Source organism: Antechinus flavipes, chromosome 4, assembly GCF_016432865.1.
Source record: "Antechinus flavipes isolate AdamAnt ecotype Samford, QLD, Australia chromosome 4, AdamAnt_v2, whole genome shotgun sequence".
Lineage (NCBI taxonomy): Eukaryota > Metazoa > Chordata > Mammalia > Dasyuromorphia > Dasyuridae > Antechinus > Antechinus flavipes.
The window spans coordinates 226618715-226639360 of NC_067401.1; the positions used below are offsets into that span (position 1 = coordinate 226618715).

General features: G+C 32.7%; 1 protein-coding gene across 2 annotated transcripts in view; it reads right to left on the reverse strand.

Annotated features, from left to right (window-relative positions):
* KHDRBS2 (KH RNA binding domain containing, signal transduction associated 2) overlaps nucleotides 1–20646 on the reverse strand; it is a 903675-nt gene that overhangs the window by 228774 nt on the left and 654255 nt on the right. For both annotated transcript variants that reach the window (XR_007953562.1, XM_051997202.1), the window contains exon 5: nucleotides 19330–19457. Coding sequence is in view for 1 of the 2 variants with exons in the window: in XM_051997202.1 (XP_051853162.1) it covers nucleotides 19330–19457 (128 nt within the window). In the remaining variant the exon portion in view is untranslated. The remainder of the gene's footprint in view (nucleotides 1–19329; nucleotides 19458–20646) is intronic.

A 20646-nucleotide genomic window follows, 5' to 3' on the forward strand; every position in this document is an offset into this window, starting at 1 on the left:
TATACCTAATTTTTCTAATACTGTTTTCCAGTTATACTAGAAGATTTTGTCAAATAATGAATTTCTGTTCCAAAAGTTTGAAAGTTTATTATTTCTTTGAATTACTATGGTCTATATTATAATTTGTACTTAATCTATTCCACAGCTCCACCACTTTATTTCTTAGCCACTACCAGATTGTTTTGATGATTATTTCTTTGAAATACAGTTTGAGATTTTTTGCATTTTTTCTTGGTTTTCTTGATATCCTTGAAGTTTTGCTTTCCCAGATGCATTTTATTTTTTTCTACTTCTATTTTGAATTTTGACAATTTGATATGTGTGCCACTAATTAAATGGATCAATTAAGGTAGAATCATCATTTTTATTATATTGGTGTGGAATATCCACCAAAAATTAATATTTTTTAATTCTTTAGGTCAAACTTTATCTGTGTGAAAAGTGTTTTATATTTCTGTTCATATAGTTCTCAATTTTGTCTTATAAGACAGACTCCCAAGTATTTTACATTATTTACATTTATTTTAAATAGAATTTCCTTTTTTATGTTCTATTGCTGTACTTTTGGTAACAGATACGCTGTAAATTATAAGGGATTATAGTATGTCCTAATGTTAATAATTTCACGTAGCATCTTAGTTGATTCTAATTTTCTTTTTCTGTTTTGGCTTTTTTTCTTGTTTAGTTCCTTTTTTTTCCCAATAGAAATGATTGAAAGTCTCTTACTTCATTGAGGATCCATTGCCTCCCCTGAAAGGTCAGACTTATTCTCTTTGGGTAGTGAATATTTGGTTGTAACCCCAGGTCCTTTGCCTTCCAAAATATGGTATTCCAGACTCACTGATCCTTTATTGTAGAAGCTGTCAGATACTGGATAATCCTGACTTTTACTCCTTGATATTTGAATTATTTTTATCTGGCAGCTTGCAGTATTTTTAACTTGAAATTGTAGCTCTGGAATTTTGCAGCAATATTTCTTGTAGGATCTCTTTCTGAAGGTTATCAGTCTATCTTTCAATGACTATATTTCCCTCTATTTCAAGAATATCGGGATAGATTTTCTTCATGATCTCTTGAAGAGTGCTACCCAGGCTCTTTTTTTTTTTTTTTTTTTTTTGGTCATGATTTTCAGGTAGACCAATTTTTAAATTGTCTCTTCTGGATATATTTTCGAGATCAGTTGTTTTTCTGGTGAGCTATTTTCCATTTTCTTATATTTTTTCCTAATTCTTTTTAGTTAGTTTGCTTCTTGATGTCTCATAGACTCATTAGCTTCCATTTCTCCATTCTAGTTTTTATGGTGTATTTTTCTTCATTTAGCTTTTGTATCTTTTTTCTATTTGATAATTCTACTTTTGAAGGTGTTGTTTTTTCAATTTTTTTTTTTTTTGCATTTGGCCAATTGTATTTTTTAAAGAATTGCCTTCCTTTTCCACGCTGTTTATTCCCTCTTGCATATTTCTCAATTCTTTTCCTACTTCTTTTATTTGCCTTTTAAAGTCTTTTATGAGCATCTCCAAGAAGGCTTTTGGGGCTTAAGTCCAATACATACTGGTCTTTGAGATTTCCTCTGTAAACATTTTGTCCTCATCTGAATTGTTTTATTCTTTCCTAGTTTCTTTCTATGGTCAAGATTCTTTTCTGTTTCTTGCTCATTTTCTTTTCTTTTCTTTTGGTATTTTCTCTTTTGTAACTTTTATGGTTGATCTCTGCTTTTGGAGTAAGGGATCTTACTCTTTAAAGAAGAAGATTAATTTCTATATCCAACTGAGAGTATATGTTATTCCCTCTTTGAGCCCATTTTTATGAAATTAAGATTTAAATTTTGCCCATCTCCTATCATCTTCTTTATTATGATAGGTCTTTCATGCCTCTTTTTTTCTCAGAAAATTTGCCCCATTCAATCTCTTCCACTCCTCTCAATATAATTTTTATTACCCCATCAAAATCACTTTACATCCATAACCTTTTTCTATATATATTCCTTCTAATTGTTGTAGTAATAAAGTTCTTAAGGCTTAGACATATTATCTTGCCATGTAGAAATAGAAACACTTTAAGCATATTGGATTTCTTATATTTTCTCTTTACTGTTTCCTTGTTTTATCTTTTCATGATTATTTTTAGTCTTATGTTTGGTGATCAAAAACAATTTTATACATCTCTGGTCTTTTAATTAAGAATGCTTGAAAGTTCTCTAACTTGTTAAATAATAGTTTTCTTCTGAAAATTATATTCAGTTTTTCTGGGTAGGTGATTCTTGGTTGTAATCCTAATTCTTTGCTTTCTGGTATAACATATTGCAAGCTCACCAATTCTTTGATCTTTAAATTTCCAAATATTATGCAATCCTGATTTAAGCAGCATGAATTGATTTTTTTTTTATTTTTTGGCATGGTTATTTCTTTTTCCTTAATATATGCTTCAGAACTTGGTGCTGATGTTCCTGGGAGCTTTATTTTAGAATCTCTTTTAAATGGTCATCAGTGGTTTCATTTAATTTCTGTTTTGTCATGTGGTTCATATGCATTAGGTTGGTCTTTGATGATTTCTTAAAAGGTGTCCAAGATTTTTGCTTTGTTTTGTTTTGTTTTTTAATTTTTTGTTAATCATGACTTTCATATAGTCCAATAAGGCTTATATTGTCTTTCCTGGATCTATTTTTTGAGGTTGGTTGTTTTTCCAATGAAATATTTCAAATTTTATTTTATTTTTTAAAAAAACATTTATGACTTGTGTAGTATTTTGATGCCTCATAGAGTAATCAGCTTCCATTTGCTCCAATCTAATTTTTGAGGAATTCTTTTCATTAGTGAACTTTTACGCTTCCTTTTTTATTTGGGGAATTTAATTTTTTTTAGAGAGTTATTTTCTTCAATAAATTTTTTAATCTTTTCCCATACTGCTGACTCTTTTCTCATGACTTTCTTGCATTACTCTCATGTCTTTCCCCATTTTTTCTTCTAATTCTCTAATTTGCTTTTAAATTTTCTTTTTAATCTCTTCCAGGAAATCTTCTTGACCCTGAGATCAAATGACATTTTTCTTAGAAGTTTCACATGTAGTTTGATATTATTGTTCTCTTCTAAGTATGTGCCTTGATTCTCCTTGTTACCATAATACCTTTTTATAGTTAATTTCTTTTCTTTTCTTTCCTTTTCTTTCTTTTTTTTTCCCTTCATTTTTTCCCTGCTATTTTGTGACATTGTTTTTATGTGAGAATTGGATTCTGGCCCTGCATTATCCCAAGGTGTTTTGTTTTTGTTTTTTGCTGGAACTCAGAGTCTTAATTCTGGCTTTTGCTAAGCTTTCGAATTTAGTTGTTTGCTTTTACTGGAGGGTAGATCATGCTCCTGGATTGTACTAAAGGATAGTAGGGCTTCTTTTAGTTGAAATTGTATTGTTTGTTAATCCTAGAGCTGAGATGATGCAGCTAGAAACAGGGTCTCTCTGTTTGTACACTCCAAAGGCAGGATATTACTGTTGTCTACTTTTGGAGAAAGGTTTTACTACTGGTCACCATTTAAATTAAGGCTTTGTTGGTGGTCATACTGGGTGTGGGGTTACTGGTGTAGGAACTAGTTGCTGTTGCACAGACTACTCATTTGCTTGGGGGCTGTTAGTTTTCAGCAGGATAAGCCTTCCTTGGTGGATTGTCCCAGACTTGGAGCTTTGCTGAAGGCCTTCTGCTTTGAGGCTGGCTGGCTACTGCTGCTGCTGCTCTTAGATCTTTCCCCCCCACTAATTTCGGTGAGATGGATTTTTCCTGCTGGGCTGGCATGTTGCTTCTTTGCTTCTAATCAATTCTAATGTAATTTTCTATTTGTTTGGAGGGGGATTTTTAAAAGCCTCAGAGGATTCATTCTTGACTGTACCATCTTGGAAATCTCAAAAGGGAAGTTTTGATATTCATTCCCAACATATTTACTAGAAGAAAACATCAGCTGATAAAGAGGACAATGTTGCAACAACATTGAAAAAGAAGAAAAATACACGTGGCACATATACACATTTCTGTTTATGTGAGAAGTGGAGTGGCCCTCTATAAAATTGCTCCTCATATGAAGACTGAAAATGAACTTGAAAAAATAGACACTGAAAACCTTTAGGAGACCCTGGATCACTCTAAGATAATTGTTGTAAAATAATATGTTGCTTCTCTTTTTTTAATAAACTTTCTTCAAAATATTTAATTTGGACTCCCTTTTCTTATTGGCAGGTAAGTAGATGTTATACAATTATTATTATTATTATTTTTATTATAACTTTTTATTGACAGAACCATGCCTGGGTAATTTTTTTTTTCTAACAACATTATCCCTTGCACTCACTTCTGTTCCGACTTTTCCCCTTCCTCCCTTCACCCTCTCCTCAAGATGGCAAGCAGTCCTATACAAGTTAAATATGTCACAGTGTATCTTAGATACAATATATGTGCGCAGAACCGGACAATTCTCTTGTTGCACAGGAAGAATTGGATTCAGAAGGTAAAAATAACCTGGGAAGAAAGACAAAAATGCAAGCAGTTTACATTCATTTCCCAGTGTTTTTTCTTTGGGTGTAGTTGCTTCTGCTCATCCTTGATCAATTGAAACTGAGTTAGATCTTCTCTTTGTTGAAAAAATCCACTTCAATCAGAATATATCCTCATACAGTATTGTTGTTGAGGTATATAATGATCTCCTGCTTCTGCTCATTTCACTTAGCATCAGTTCATGTAAGTCTCGCCAATCCTCTCTGTATTCATCCTGTTGTTACAGAACAATAATATTCCATAACATTCATATACCACAATTTACTCAACCATTCTCCAATTGATAGGCATCCATTCATTTTCCAGCTTCTAGCCACTACAAACAAGGCTGCCAGGAACATTTTGGCACATACAGGCCCCTTTCCCTTCTTTAATATCTCTTTGGGGTATAAGCCCAGTAGAAATACTGCTGAATCAAAGGGTATGCACAGTTTGATAACTTTTTGAGCATGGTTCCAAATTGCTCTCCAGAATGACTGGATGTATTCACAATTCCACCAACAATGTATCAGTGTCCCTGTTTTCCCACATCCCCTCCAACATTCCGCATTATCTTTCCCTGTTATTCTAGCCAATCTGACAGGTGTGTTATACAATTATTTGACAAATAAGAAACAAAAACACTTGCAAGAAAATTGTTGTTTAGGAAAATATTTAAAAATGAAAATTCAAAGAGATATTGCTTACCAAATTTGGAATTTATCAGATTTAGAGAGAAAATTAACTTACTCATTTTAAAGCAATTATGTAATTCACTTCAATCTGTAGTTGATATTTACATTAAAGAGCACCATTAAGGTAGCAATATGCATTTATATGTTGACAACATTTTCAATGAGCTAGAAAAATATAGTATTGAAAAATTGTAATTCTGTTTCTAAGCATTAAATTGTAGAAGCAGAAATTCATGGACAAAGGTCTTTTCTTCAATTACTCCCAATACAAAGCCATCCATTTCAAAAAGAAAACACCATATCTGAGTGTATTCTCTTCCTAAATTGCTAGGGTTATGTTGAATTTAGAAGTTATTCACTTGAGTGCATATGATTTCCTCATTTTTCATTTAATTATACTACTTTAAGATTTCTCCACTATTCCTCAGAAAGCTCATAACCCCATCATCTAGTAAGATCACGTTGGCCTTGGAACTTTTTCTCATGATTACCCTCTGGTTCTCTAATTACAGAGTGGGGTCATGAATTACAAACCTCTAACTTGTGAAAGCCAAAATAAAGCAGCTCATTTTTTACTGGGATGTACTATTTTGGGACTTTTCTAACCAACTTCTACATTCTTCTCTCTTTCCCACATACCTTTCCAAGTTCAACTTCCTCTTGCACTTTGTTTTCCTTCATCAAATTATAAAGTCCTTTAGCTCAGAGAGTTCATACAAGAAGCACTTAATAAATATTGCTATGAATGAATCTATAGTATAACTATGTTTAGATGCTCCTCAGTAAGTTCTTTCTGTTAATTGCTTTTACTCTTTGGAAAGCAAGAGAGGACTGATAACTTTTGTTGTTATCTCACCTTCATTTTCCATTTTTTCATATTATCTCTCAGTCAGAATCCATTCCATTTAACAAAACAAATTAAGCACAACTAACATATCAGTTAGGTCTGACAGGTTTATCCATTGTTCCACACCTACAGTTCACTATCTCTGCAAAAAATAGGGAGTTAAATTTTTGCATCTCTTCTTTAAGGCCAAGCTTAGTCATTAAAATGATGGCACAGTATTCAGTACCAGTTTTGTTATTATTTTCATTCTTTTCTATTTCCATTCTCTATAGAGAAATGTCTATTTCTTATTGTAAATCTTGTATATACTATCAATTCATTTGACTTCTCATATCTCTGTATTTTTCATATTCATCATTTCTTGTAGTTCAATGATTTTTCCATTAAATCTATATATTACAATTTGTTTGTTATTTTTTCAAATAAAACAGAAATAATTCCTGACCCTTACTTTGTGCCAGAATTATTCACATTCACGTAGTGTTTTAAGGCTTAAGAAATTTTTCTCATAGCACATAAATCTTTGAAATAGATTGCATTAAGTAAAAAAAAAAAATTGCAAATGAAGAAAAGGCTCAGTCAGGTGAAATGCCATGTGAAAGGCTATAAAATGAATAAATAGCACAGCATGAAATTTAACCCAGATTTTCTGAAGTTATATCTAACGTGTTCTTCCTCAGATTACAGTTGCCACTGAGTTATTAATGTATCAGTCTGTACAGGGAGAACAAATGGCGGTTGTCTTTCATTTTATTTTATTTTTTGCATTTTTCTTTATTCAGATGAAATACAAAATTGAAATCCAGAATATTTCAGGAAAACTTCATGTTGGTCAGCTCTAAGTTGCCCAAATGTCAAATTTTTCCTTTGTATTTCTTAAACTTTAATGATGTTTAAATTAGAAACTCACACTATTACAAGGAAATTATACAAGCTGTTAAGAGTTAAGTAAAAATATTCTTGGAGAAACTTTGAATATTGGATTAAACCTGCATCTTATGTTAATATATTTTGAGGGGTGTTTCTACATAATATACAAAATAATTTGTTATATCTCCACCTTTATGGATTTCAAAGCCATTTGTTGGAAGAATACATGTAATAATATATATATATTTTTTGAGAATGTTGTCTGTGAAGAGATATACTTGATCTTCTGATTCTCTAAAAAAGTAATTTATAAAAAATCTTTTAAAAACATAATCCTACAAACCACAAGAGATTTCACTATCCAAGAACAATTGGTTATCCTTTTTTCAAGGGCCAAAATGATATCACTATATGCAGCATTTACTGTGACTGATCACACCAATTCATATGAGCTCTGAAGAGTCTACCACAGATCAGGCACAAATAGACTATATGAACATTAAGAGTGGAGATTTTTAAAAATTTGTGTATCTTGTGTTTGTTTTGGGTTATTGTAATTTTGTATTACTCATAGAATTCTCAGCCTTCTTTGATGCAGATATGTCATGATGGGTCATCCTGTGCCAATGTCTCCCATGTTTCACAATTGATTCCAAAGCTCTTCAGAGAACCTTGACTAGGTCCTTGTATCTCTGCTTCTGACCTCCATGTGAATGTTTTCCTTGTGGGAGTTCCCTGTAAAATAATCTTTTAGGCAAGCATATATTTGGCACTCAGTTTATGTGGTCAGATTATCAGAACTACATTCCCTGCAATAGAGTTTGAATGCTAGGCAATTTGGCGCAGAAAGGACCTCAAAGGTCAGTATCTTATCTTATCAGGTCATCTTCAGAATCTCTAAACAGTTCAAATGGAAGCAATTCAGTTTCCTAGCATTACACTAGGGTATTGTTCAGGTTTCACAAACCTACTGCAATGAGGTCAGCACAATGGCATTGTAAGATTTTCAGTTTGATAGGCAGCCCAGTATGTGTTCTCTCCTATACTTGCCTTCCACTTAGTACTTCACCAAACAAAACATACATCAATCTTATCATCTGTGCATGCAATTTTGGAAAGTGTACTGCCAAAGAAAATGAACTTATCCATGGCATTCAAAATTTCTTTGATGTAATTGAAGGTTCTACATATGGACAGTGTATTTCTGGCTGTGTTAGTTCAAAATTAGCACAAGATTCAGAGAATTGATCCATATTCAGAGACTGCACTGAGTGCACAGTTGTTTGCTAACAAAAAGTCATTCACCAACTCTCCCTCTATTTTTGTCTTGGCTTGCAACCTTTTAAAGTTAAAGAAATTACCATCCATGTGGTAGCTGACCTTGATGACATTTTTTCCCCTCTTCATTGAAGCTTTCGGACAACTCCACTGAAAATATCATACTAAAAAGCATACTAAAATTCACTCCACTGAAGACTGGGAAAATGCAATAGTATTATGCATTATCCACTTGTTAAAATTGGTGAACGATATTGATGAACTCTGGGCAACTATATTTTGCTATGATTTTTCTGCAAACCACCATTATCAAAAGTATCAAAGGCCTTGATAAGATCGAAAATAAAACAAAAAACAAAAAACTTTTTTTATAGAACTCTCTTCTACTCTTGAAATTTTTTCCTGTAGTTGTCAGGCAGCAAATATTATATTGACTGTTCCTAGGTCCTTACTGAAGCTCCACTGGCTCTTTGGTAAATGATCATCATCCAGATGAAGAATTAGCCTTTAAGAAAGTCTACGCCAAGAATCTTGTCAGCAATTACTAAGAGAAAGAACCTCTACTCTCACCCTCCTTTGCCTATGATTTTCAATGAACAAGCTATTTCCTTTTTCATTATAGAGATGGACATCTTTATGCCCAAATCATGTACCTATTTAGATTTTATTTTGGTATGGTGTCTGAGATGTAGGTCTATGCCAAGTTTCTGACATACTATTTTTCAGTTTTCCCAGGTATTTTTTTTTTAAATCAAATAGTGGGTTCTTAAACTAGAAGCTGAGTTTGGAGCTTTATCAAATACTACTTTACTATAGGCACTGTATTGTGTCATGTATATCTAACCTATTCCACAGATCCACAACTATATTTTTAGTTAGTATCAAGTGGTTTTGTTGACTGCTGACTTTTAGTCTGGTATTGCTAGGTTACCATTCTTTTTATTTATTTTTTTATCATTTCCCTTTATATTGTTGACCTTTTGTTGTTCCAAGTGAATTTTGTTATTACTTTTTCCATCTCTATGAAATACTCTTTTTGGCAGTTTAATTGGTATGGTACTAACCAAGTAGAGTAATTTAGGAAGAATTGTCATTTTTATTACTTTAATTTGGCCACCCCACAAGCAGTTGATATTTTTCCATTTGTTTGGATGAGACTTTATTTGCATGAGAATTGTTTTGTAATTGTATTTATATAGTTTCTAGGTTTGCTTTTACAATTAGATACACAGATATTTTATTTTGTCTACAGTTATTTTAAAAGGAATTTCTCTTTCTATGTCTTGCTGCTAGGCTTTGTCAGTAATATGTAGAAATTCTGATGATTTGTGTGGTTTTATTTTATATTCTATAACTTTGTTAAAACTGTAATTGGTTCAAGTAGGTTTTGGAATAATTTTTTGGCATTCTCTAAGTAAACAATCATATCATCTGCAAAGAGCAATAATTTTATTTCCTCATTTCCTATTCTAATTCCTTTAATTTATTTTTCTTTTCTTATTGTTAACACCAACATTTCTTGAATAATAATGGTGATAAATGGTCATCCTTGTTTCACCTCAATCTTATTGGGAATGCATCCAGTTTCTTTTCATTACAAATAATGCTTATTATTGTTTTACTTACAAATTGCTTATTATTTAAAGGAAAACTCCCTTTATTCCTATACTCTCCAAATAATAGGAATGGGTGCTGTAATTTGTCTACATCTATTGAAATTGTAAGATGAATTCTGTTGGTGTTATTGATATGGTTGATTATGACAATAGTTTTCCTGATATTGAACTAGTCCTATATTCTTGGTATGAATCACTATTTAATTTGTTCTTTTTAAAGCTTTTTTCAGTTGCATACCCAATTCATCTTCTTTTTCTATTTTATTCATATAGTTCTTTAGAGATATGAAATTTCCCTTAAGAACTGCATCTCATGCATTTTGGTATGTTGTCTCATTATTGCCATTCTCTTGGATGAAATTATGGATTGTTTCTTTTATTTGTTTGTTAACGAATTCATTTTTTAGAATTAGATTATTTAATTTTTGTTTTTTAGTTGATCTTTCCCTGGTCCTTTATTGAATATAATTTTTGTTGCATCTTGGTCTGAAAAGAAAGCATTTACAATTTCTATGTTTTTGAATTTGACTGTGAGTTTTTTCTGCCCTAATACAAGGTCAGTTTTTGTGTAGGTTCCATGTACTGCTGAGAAAAAAGATATATTCCTTATTAATGAAGGGAAAAAGTAAATGAAGGTGGCCTAGCTGTACCAGATATTATAAAGCAGTTGTCATCAAAACCATTTGGTACTAGCTAAGAAATAGTGAAACTGATCAGTGGAATAGGTTAGGTTCACAGAACAAAATATCCAATGACTATAACAATCTAGTATTTGACAAACCCAAAGAACCCAGTTTTTGGGATAAGAATTCACTATTTGACAAAAACTTCTGGGAAAATTGGAAACTAGTATGGCAGAAAGTAGGCATAGACTGACATCTATCAAGATAAGATTGAAATGGGTTTACGATTTAGACATAAAGAATGATATTATAAACAAATTAGAAAAACATAGGATAGTTTACCTCTCAGATTTGTAAAGGAGGAAGGAATCTGTGACCAGAGAAGAACTAGAGATCATTATTGATCATAAAATAGAAAATTTTGATTATATTAAATTAAAAAGGTTTTGTACAAACAAAACTAATGCACAGAAGATTAGAAGGGAAGCAATAAACTGGGAAAACATTTTTATATCCAAAGCATCTGGTAAAGGCCTCATTTCTAAAATATATAGAGAACTGACTCAAATTTATAATAGTTCAAGCCATTCTCCAATTGATAAATGGTCAAAGGATATGAACCAACAATTTTCAGATAAAGAAATTGAAACTTTGTAGCCACATGAAAAGGTGTTCCAAATCACTATTGATCAGAGAAATGCAAATTAAGACAACTCTGAGATACCACTACACACCTGTCAGGTTGTCTAAAATGACAGGAAAAGATGATGAATGTTGGAGGGGATATGGGAAAACTGGGACACTGATACATTTTTAGTGGAACTATGAAAGAATCTAACTATTCTGGAGAGCAATTTGGAACCATGCTCAAAAGTTATCAAACTGTGAATACCCTTTGATCCAGCATTGTTTCTATTGGGATTATATCCCAAAGAGATATTAAAGGAGGGAAAGGGACCCACATGTGCAAAAAATGTTTGTGGCAGCCCTCTTTGAAGTGGCATGAAACTGGAAACTGAGTGGTTGTCCATCAATTGGAGAATCACTGAATAAATTATGCTATATGAATACTATGGAATACTATTTTTCTGTAAGAAATTATCAACAGGATGATTTCAGAGAAGCTTAGAGAGACCTATATGAACTGATGCTAAGTGAAATGAACTAAGTGAAAATACATAGCAACAAGACTATTCAATGATCAATTCTGATGGACATGGTTCTCTTCAACAATGAGTTGATTCAAACCAGTTCCACTTGTTCAGTGACAAAGAGAGACATCTTCATCCAGAGAGAGGACTGTGGGAACTGAGTGTGGAACACAACATAGCATTTTCACTCTTTTTGTTGTTAGTTGTTTCCATTTTGTTTTCTTTCTCAGTTTTTCCTTCTTCACTTTATTTTTCTTGTGCAACAAAGTAACTGTATAAATATGTAACTGTATAAATAAAAAATATGTCTGTATAATAATACCTCTTTGGGGTATAAGCCCAGTAGAAATACTGCTGAATCAAAGGGTATGCACAGTTTGATAACTTTTTGAGCATGGTTCCAAATTGCTCTCCAGAATGACTGGATGTATTCACAATTCATCTTCATCCAGAGAGAGGACTTCTTTTGATATTTTGCTGCTCTACTTATATATACATTTAGTGGCATTACTACTTCATTGTTTTTGATACCCTTTAATAAAATATACTTTCCTGACTTTTGAGGTTAGGGCCAAGATAGAAGAATAAAGTTGAAAGCTGCTCAAGCTCTCACAGTTTTCTTCAAAAACCACATGAAACCAAGCCTCTGAACAGAGTCTGGGGGAATGAAACTACTCTCCATGTAGATCATGTAGATTCTGGGAAAGCTGGTGAAAGGATCTTAATCATAGCAAATCAGCAAGATGCTCAATCCTGGTTCAGTAGAGGAGAAAATCAGTGAGTAACTTCTAGTCCCTGCTCTGCTGGCAAACTGTGAAACCAGGCTGTTTCCCAAAAAGCTCGGGAAGATCCTGTAAAATAAGAGATCCCTGTACTCAAAACCAAGACTGAGAGATGGCCAGGAAGCTTAGGACAGTACCCCTTTTATCCCAAGTGCAGAACTCAACCATAAAAATAATAAAAGAGAAAATGCCAAAAGAAAAGGGAAAAAAGAGAAATAAACAGAAAAGAACCATGACCATAGAAAGCTACTACGATGATAGGGAAGATTAAAACAAACAGACAGGGACAAAATGTACATAGAAGAAATCTCAAAGAATGATGTGTATTGGTCTCAAGTACAAAGAAGCTTCTTGGAAATGCTCATAAAAGACTTTAAAAGACAAATAAGAGATAGAAAAAAATAAGAAATGAAATGATATGTATGTCAACAATTGTCCACAGCTTGGAAAAGGAAGGAAAAAAATTGTATGAAGAAAATTCCTAAAAAAGTAGAATTTATCAAATGAAAAATAATATACAAAAACTAACTGAAAAAATCACACATTAAAAACTACAACAGGGCAAATGGAAGCTAATGACACTATGAGATAACAAGAATCAGTCAAACTAAAAAGAATGAAAAAATGGAAGAAAATGTGAAATCTATCATTGGAAAGACAGCCAATATGGAAAACAGATACAGATGAGACAGTTTAAAAAATATTGGCCTACCTGAAGGCTATGACCAAAAAAACCCAAAAAAACAAAAAACCTAGGTAGTACTCTTCAAAAGATCATTAAGGAAAACTTTTCCAATATTCTAGAAATGGAGGCAGGCAAAGTTATTGAAAGAATCTATCAATCAGCTTTGAAAAGAGATTCCACAAGGAAAACCCCAAGAAACATTGTGGCAAAACTTAGAAGTACAATCTCAAGGAAAAAATAATGCAAGCTGCCAGACAAAGAGAATTGAAATACCAAGGAGCAACAGTCAGGATTACCCAGGATTTGGCAGCTTTTTCAATAAAGGATAGATGGGCCTAGAATACCATATTTTGGTAGATAAAAGATCTATAGTTACAACCAAGAATTAACCACCCAGCAAGACTCAGCATTCATCTTTCAGAGGAGGTGATGGATCTTCAATGAAGTAACAAACTTTTAATCATTTCGATTGAAAAAACCAGAACTAAACAGAAAATTTAATCTTTAAACACAGGATCCAAGAGAAACATAGAAAGGTAAACAGGGGGGAAATATATATTTATTTAAAGGTTAAACTATTTACATCCCTAGATGGGAAAACAATATCTGTAATTATTGAAAATTGTATTTGCTAATGGGACACACAGTGAGGAGCATCATATGGATGGAGAGTGTGGTTGTGAATGGACTCTGATGTGATAACATCAAAGAAAAAGACATTAAAGGGTTAAAGAAGGTTTGTACTGGAAAAAAAGAGGAAAAGGGAGGTATAATGGGACAATTAGTTCACATGAAGAAGTGCAAAAGACCTATTACAATCCAGGGAAAGAAGCAATTGGGATGAGCATTGTATAAAGCTTGATCTCATTACCCACACACTTTCCTACCTTATTTCCTTTAATTAAATTGGTTATTACTTTTGCTTTATCTGTGATCAGAATGGCTACCCCTACTTTTCTGCCTTCAGCTGAAGCATAATATATTCTGCTCCACCTTTTTAACTTCACTCTGTTTCTCTCTTTTTCAAATGTGTTTCTTGTAAACAACATATTGTAGAATTCTGTCTTTAAATCCACTCTTCTATTCACTTGTTTTATGGAAGACTTCATCCCACTCACTTTCACAGTTATGATTATCAGCTTTGTCTTTCCCTCCATCCTTTTTTTTCCCCTTTATATATCTTTGTTCTTTCTTTCCACCATCCTTCCTTAGTAGTGTTTTAACACACCTTGCCCACTGCCTGCCCTATTTCTATCTCTCTTTCCCCTTTCTTTTACTCCTATTTCCAATGTTTCTGCCCTCCTTTCTAGCCAGCATTTCCTTTTTTTTTCCTTTTTGTTCCTTCTATTTCTTCACAGATTAAGATAAATTTCTTTACCCAATTAAATAATTATGCTATTCCCTTTTTGAACCAAAACTGATGAGATCAAGTTTCATACAATATTCATGCCCTTCCCTTCTTTCCCTGTATTGTAATAGGTCTTTTGTGCCTCTTCATGTGATTTAATTTGTCCCATTATACCTCTTTTTCCTCTTCTCTCAGTACAGTTCTTTTTCATTCCTCAATGTCTTTTTCTTTGATATCATCACACCAGAGACCATTCACATGGCTCCCCACCTCTACTTGCCCCAATAACAGATATAATACTCAAGAGTTACAGATATCATTTTCCCATCTAGGGATGTAAACAGTTTAACCTTTAAGTAATTTATATTTTCCCTTCTTTATTTTATTTTCTCTTAATTTTTATGTTTAAAGATTAAATTTTCTGTTTAGTTCTGCTTTTTTTTTTTTAATAGAAATGATTGAAAGTCTTTTACTTTATTTAACATCCACTATTGTCCCCTAAAGATAATGCTTGCATTTTTGGTTTTCTTTCTCAGTTTTTTTTTTTTTTTTATTTTCTTGATCCAATTTTTCTTGTGCAGCACGATAACTGTATAAATATGTATACATATATTGGATTTAACATATATTTTAACATATTTAATATGTATTGGATTACCCGCCATCTAGGGGAGGAGGTTGGGAGAAGGAGGGGAAAATTTGGAAAATAAGATTTTGCAAGGGTCAATGTTGAAAATTCACCCATGCATTTATTTTATAAATAAAAAGCTTTAAAAAAAAAGAATTTTCCTGTGTGGACATTTTTTCTTTGTCCTAGTAGGTATTTTTGGTCTTCCCTGCCATCACAGTACCTTTCTATGGTCAAGGTTAATTTCTGTTTTTTGCTTATTCCAAATTCATTGTCCAGTTTCATTTAGTAGTTTCTGAATTTCTCCCTTTTATTTATTTTTTTTTTTTGGTCAAACAAATCTTGATATTTGTGTGTCCTTGCCCAGGTAAATAAATGCAATTCTATATACCAAATATCTAAAATCTGCCTACTCCTTTTCTGCTCCACTGTTGCCAACCATATGTTCACTTCCTTTTTCTTCCAAGTAAGCAACATTTTTCCCCCAGGGAGAAGCACTCTAATCAATTGACATTATATCTTTTGGTAGTCATCTTACTTTGGTCCTACTCCTTTTCTTGAATGTGAATATTTAGCTTATGGAATCTAAACCTATGATTGATTCACTTGCATCACGTAATCACCTTTGTTCACGTGCTGTATGTTTCTTCTTATAATGATATAGTCTAGTAAATGTCAATTTTTGCTGTGAGAGTGCATTCAAGTTGTATTGCATTTAGGTAAAGGAAAAATAATGTTGATGATGAAAGTTCATGAGACACAAATCTTCACCAATAAATAATCAATGTTATTGTGGTTTTTAACTTCATTTCTTGCAAGGACTCCCTGCCATGTCTGATAATCTATGTCTACTCTGATGTTTGTTACCCAGAATTACAAGATTGTTTTCTTTTGGCATTTTGATGATGATTTCATGTCTTCATAACACATATATCCCTCTACTTTTTAACTTGTCCACCACCTTAGATCTTTGCAGTAAGTAAAAATTATAAAATGCTAAGGGAATGTCTTCTTACTTGTCTATATATTGGATTTAAATGTCATAAAACTGCATGAATTGTTGGCCTCACTCCCTTTTTCTGAATTATTGGAGATCAGAGTCAATGAGACAGTGGAAAGTCAAGACTACTGCCATTACTAAGAATACAGTGGATGCCCTTGGTCTCTTTATTGTCTAATCAAACACTGATCCACCATATTATGTTTTAGTCAGTACCAAATAGCTTTGGTGACCACTGCTATATAAAAGAGTTTGGTACTGCTAAGCCACCATCTTTTGTATTTTTTTCCTATTAATTCAATTGATATTCTTGACTTTTTTCTTTTTCCAAATGAATTTTATTATTATTTTTTCTAGTTCTATAAAATAATTTTTGTAGTCGATTGGTATGCACTGAACAAGTAGACTGATTTTGGCAGAATTGTCATTTTTATTATATTAGCTTGGCTTACCCATGAGTAATTGATATTTTTCAGCCGTTTAGACTGACTTTATTTGTGTGAGAAGTGTTTTGTAATTATGTTCCTATAGGTTTTGTCTTGGCAGGTAGACCACCCAAGTATTTTATTTTGTCTACAATAATTTCAAATGAAATTTCTCTTTCTATCTCTTGCTGATGGGCTATGTCAGTAATATATAGAAATGTTGATGATTTGTGTAGGTTTATTTTATATCTTGAAACTTTGCTAAAGTTTTGAATTGTTTCAAGAAGGTTTATGGATGATTTTCCAGGATTCTCTAAGTATATCATCATACCACCTGCAAAGAGTGATAGTTTTATTTCCCCACTGCCTATTTTAGTTCCTTTAATTTCTTTTTCTTTTCTTATTGCTAAAGCCAACTTTCTAGTACAATGTTGAATAATAGTGGTTATAACAGGCATCCTTGTTTCACCCCTGATCTTACTGGGAATGTATTCAGTTTCTCTCCATTAGAAATAATGCTCACCAATAGGTTTAACATGCCCCTTGGTTTCAGCAAGCTGGTTTAGCTCATCTGTTTTTTTTTTTAATTTAATTTTATTTAATAATAACTTTGTATTGACAGAATCCATGCCAGGATAATTTTTATACAACATTATCCCTTGCAATCGCTTATGTTTCATTTTTTCCCCTCCCTCCCTCCACCCCCCTCCCCAAGATGGCAAGCAGTCCTATATATGTTAAATATGTTGCAGTATATCCTAGATACAATACATATTTGCAGAACCGAACAGTTCTCCCGCTGCACAGGGAGAATTGGATTCAGAAGGTAAAAATAACTCAGGAAGAAAATCAAAAATGCAAATAGTTCACATTCATTTCCCAGTATTCCTTCTTTGGGTGTAGCTGTTTCTGCCCATCATTTATCCATTGAAACTCAGTTAAGTCTCTTTGTCATAGAAATCCACTTCCATCAGAATACATCCTCATACAATATCGTTGTCGAAGTGTATAATGATCTCCTGGTTCTGCTCATCTCACTTAGCATCAGTCCATGTAGGTTTCTCCAAGCCTCTCTGTATTCATCCTGCTGGTCATTCCTTACAGAGCAATAATATTCCATAACATTCATATACCACAATTTACCCAGCCATTCTCCAATTGATGGGCATCCATTCATTTTCCAGTTTCTAGCCACTACAAACAGGGCTGCTACAAACATTTTGGCACATACCGGTCCCTTTCCCTTTTTTAGTATCTCTTTGGGGTATAAGCCCAATAGAAACACTACTGGATCAAAGGGTATGCACAGTTTGATAACTTTTTGGGCATAATTCCAGATTGCTCTCCAGAATGGCTGGATTTGTTCACAACTCCACCAACAATGCATCAGTGTCCCCATTTTCCCGCATCCCCTCCAACATTCATCATTATTTTTTCCTGTCATCTTAGCCAATCTGACAGGTGTGTAGTGATATCTCAGAGTTGTCTTAATTTGCATTTCTCTGATCAATAGTGATTTGGAACACTCTTTCATGTGAGTGGTAATAGTTTCAATTTCTTCATCTGAAAATTGTCTGTTCATATCCTTTGACCATTTATCAATTGGAGAATGGCTTTAGCTCATCTGTTGAAATAGTTTATTGAAGTGTGTCTGCTTAGCATTCTTGGGCTTGGCAATCCTTACACTAGAGTTACTAGCTTTCCCTAAACACCCAAACACAGTAGTATAATATCAATATTATAATATTCATAGTATCTGCTTGATTGTTGATAATTTTACAAGATGAAATATATCTGAATTTCCAATGAATTTTAGCAACAATATATGAAAAGAGCATTTCTTCTGACTTTTTGACCTTGTTTCTGTCAATATATTTATTTAATCTATACGGATTCAGTAACATTATCAGATACAAGCATATTCAGTGTTCTTTCCACTAACACATTTTTATTGTTAGATATCATGTCATAGCAATAATTGTCTTTCTCATGTTTCCAATGATGATGTTAACTGGATATACTGGGCAGTGGGGTAGAATAATGAGCCTTGACTAAAGAAGAACTAAAATATAAATCTGGCCTTATACACTTTTAAACTATGTGACCTGGCCAGGTTGCTCAACTCACTTAACTTTTTTCTATCTCAATTTCCTCAATTGTAAAATGGGGATAATAGTAGTATCTATAACATAGAATTGTTTGAAAATTATATGAGATATCTACCAGGTTCTTAGCATCTTGATATATGGAGAATGTTGAGTAATCTTTCAATCATGTCTGAATCTTCGTGATCCCTTAGGAGGTTTTCTTAGCAAAGACACTGAAATGCTTTGTCATTTCATTTTCCAGGTCATTTTACACATAAGGAATTTTAGGCAAACAAGTTTTAAAGGACTGATCCAGGGTCACACAACTAGTCAGTGTCTAAGGTCAGATTTGAAAATAAGTCTTCCTGAATCTGTTCATGGCTTTATCCACTGTATCATCTGGCTGATCTTTTCCTAACATTTGGTTATCACTTAATAAATATTTTTTTACTCCTCAATGTTTTGTGGAAATCCCAAAGATAGAAAATGGTTTGTGAAGTGCAAGGAGAATCCTTAGATTATGGATTTTGAATCTTGTTTCTAGCTTTCATCTACAAACCTCAACCTGACAGATTGGAAATCTTTGCATTCAAGGTTATAAGAGTAAAATTTCATTTATACAGGAAAATCTTGAATCAGATAACTCCTCCTTATACAGGTTGCTACCTTCTCTGCAATTGATACCACAGACTGCAATTTATAATCTTAGGGATTTGTCCAGAGTCAAATTGTATATGTCAATCTTTAAATTCACTTTTGATTGCAAACTGAGCAAAGGTACCTTGAAGGAGCTGTAGGAGGTATTCGGATTCCTCTTCCTCTAATACCTCTTCCACGACTTGAGTCCTCTGAGCCATTCAAATAAGATAACTCACGCAATTGTTCCTGGCGAATTTCATCATTGTAATCCTAAAAAAAAAAAAAAAAAAAAAAGACAACAAAATTAAAAATTTTGATGTGAAAGTCTTAGAGTTTTAAAACACAAACCATAATAGAAATAATTTGTACATTTCCTAAATTTTTTTGTTCTACAGTGCCTTGCAATGAGAATAACAGTTTTGTGACTGTGTAGTGGTACAGTGGACAGAGCATTAAATTTGGGTTAATATTTGTGCTCTAGCACATACTACACATGGATCAAGGCAATTAAAGTTCTCAGGCTTTCAGTTTCTGAATCTGATTTGGACTAGCTGACCTATAAGTGCTCTTCTAGGCTATTGAAATCATAGAGATCTTCATTTTATAGATGAAGAAACTGTGATCCAGGGAGGTCATTTATCATTTGTCATGTAGCTAGCAAGCAAAGATAAACACTCAGATTAAGAAATGCACTGACAGAATTTTACTTTATTTTTTAAAATGAAAACAGTTATTAAATAATAAGACTATTTTAATTAACAAATAAATTTTACTTAAAAGTACAAAATTTTTTTAAAAATTGAAAAATCTGGGAATATTTTTTTGAAACATTGACACTTGCCATAGCACAGCATTTATAAGCAAATGGTAAAGATATTTTTTCTTGCTAAATTTTTCCTTTGCTGTCAAAGCAAGAAACATGATAGCAAAGGGAAAACAAAGAAATTCTATATATATATATAAACTTACAAGCATTTCAAGTAAATAAGCTCTTTCAAAGCATTGACAATGTGTCAGAAACAGTGTTATATGCTAAAATTATACAAAATTTCAAATTCTGACTTCATTTTTTGGTTTTTCTTTGCTTTTGCATGCTTTTAATTTTGGTCAGATTGGAATCTTGAAGATACATCTTCCTAATTCCAAGTTCAGGGCGTTATCCAATGTATCACCTTTTAAAAAACATGTCATACTCCTTCACTCCTCATTATGATATGGAATTCCTGAAGATAAAAAATGCTTTGTAAAGTGCAAGGAAGATCCTTAGTCTATGGCTTTTGGATCCTTTTTTCTATCTCTTATTGGCAAATTTCAACCTGACACAGATTAGAACATCTTTGTATGGATGGATGTAAGGTTTAGATTAGATTTATGATTTTATTTATGCAAGACACTGCTTGTCCCACCTTATTATAGCTCTTATCATCATTAGTTAAAGAAGTTTAAGAAACAGAGGAAA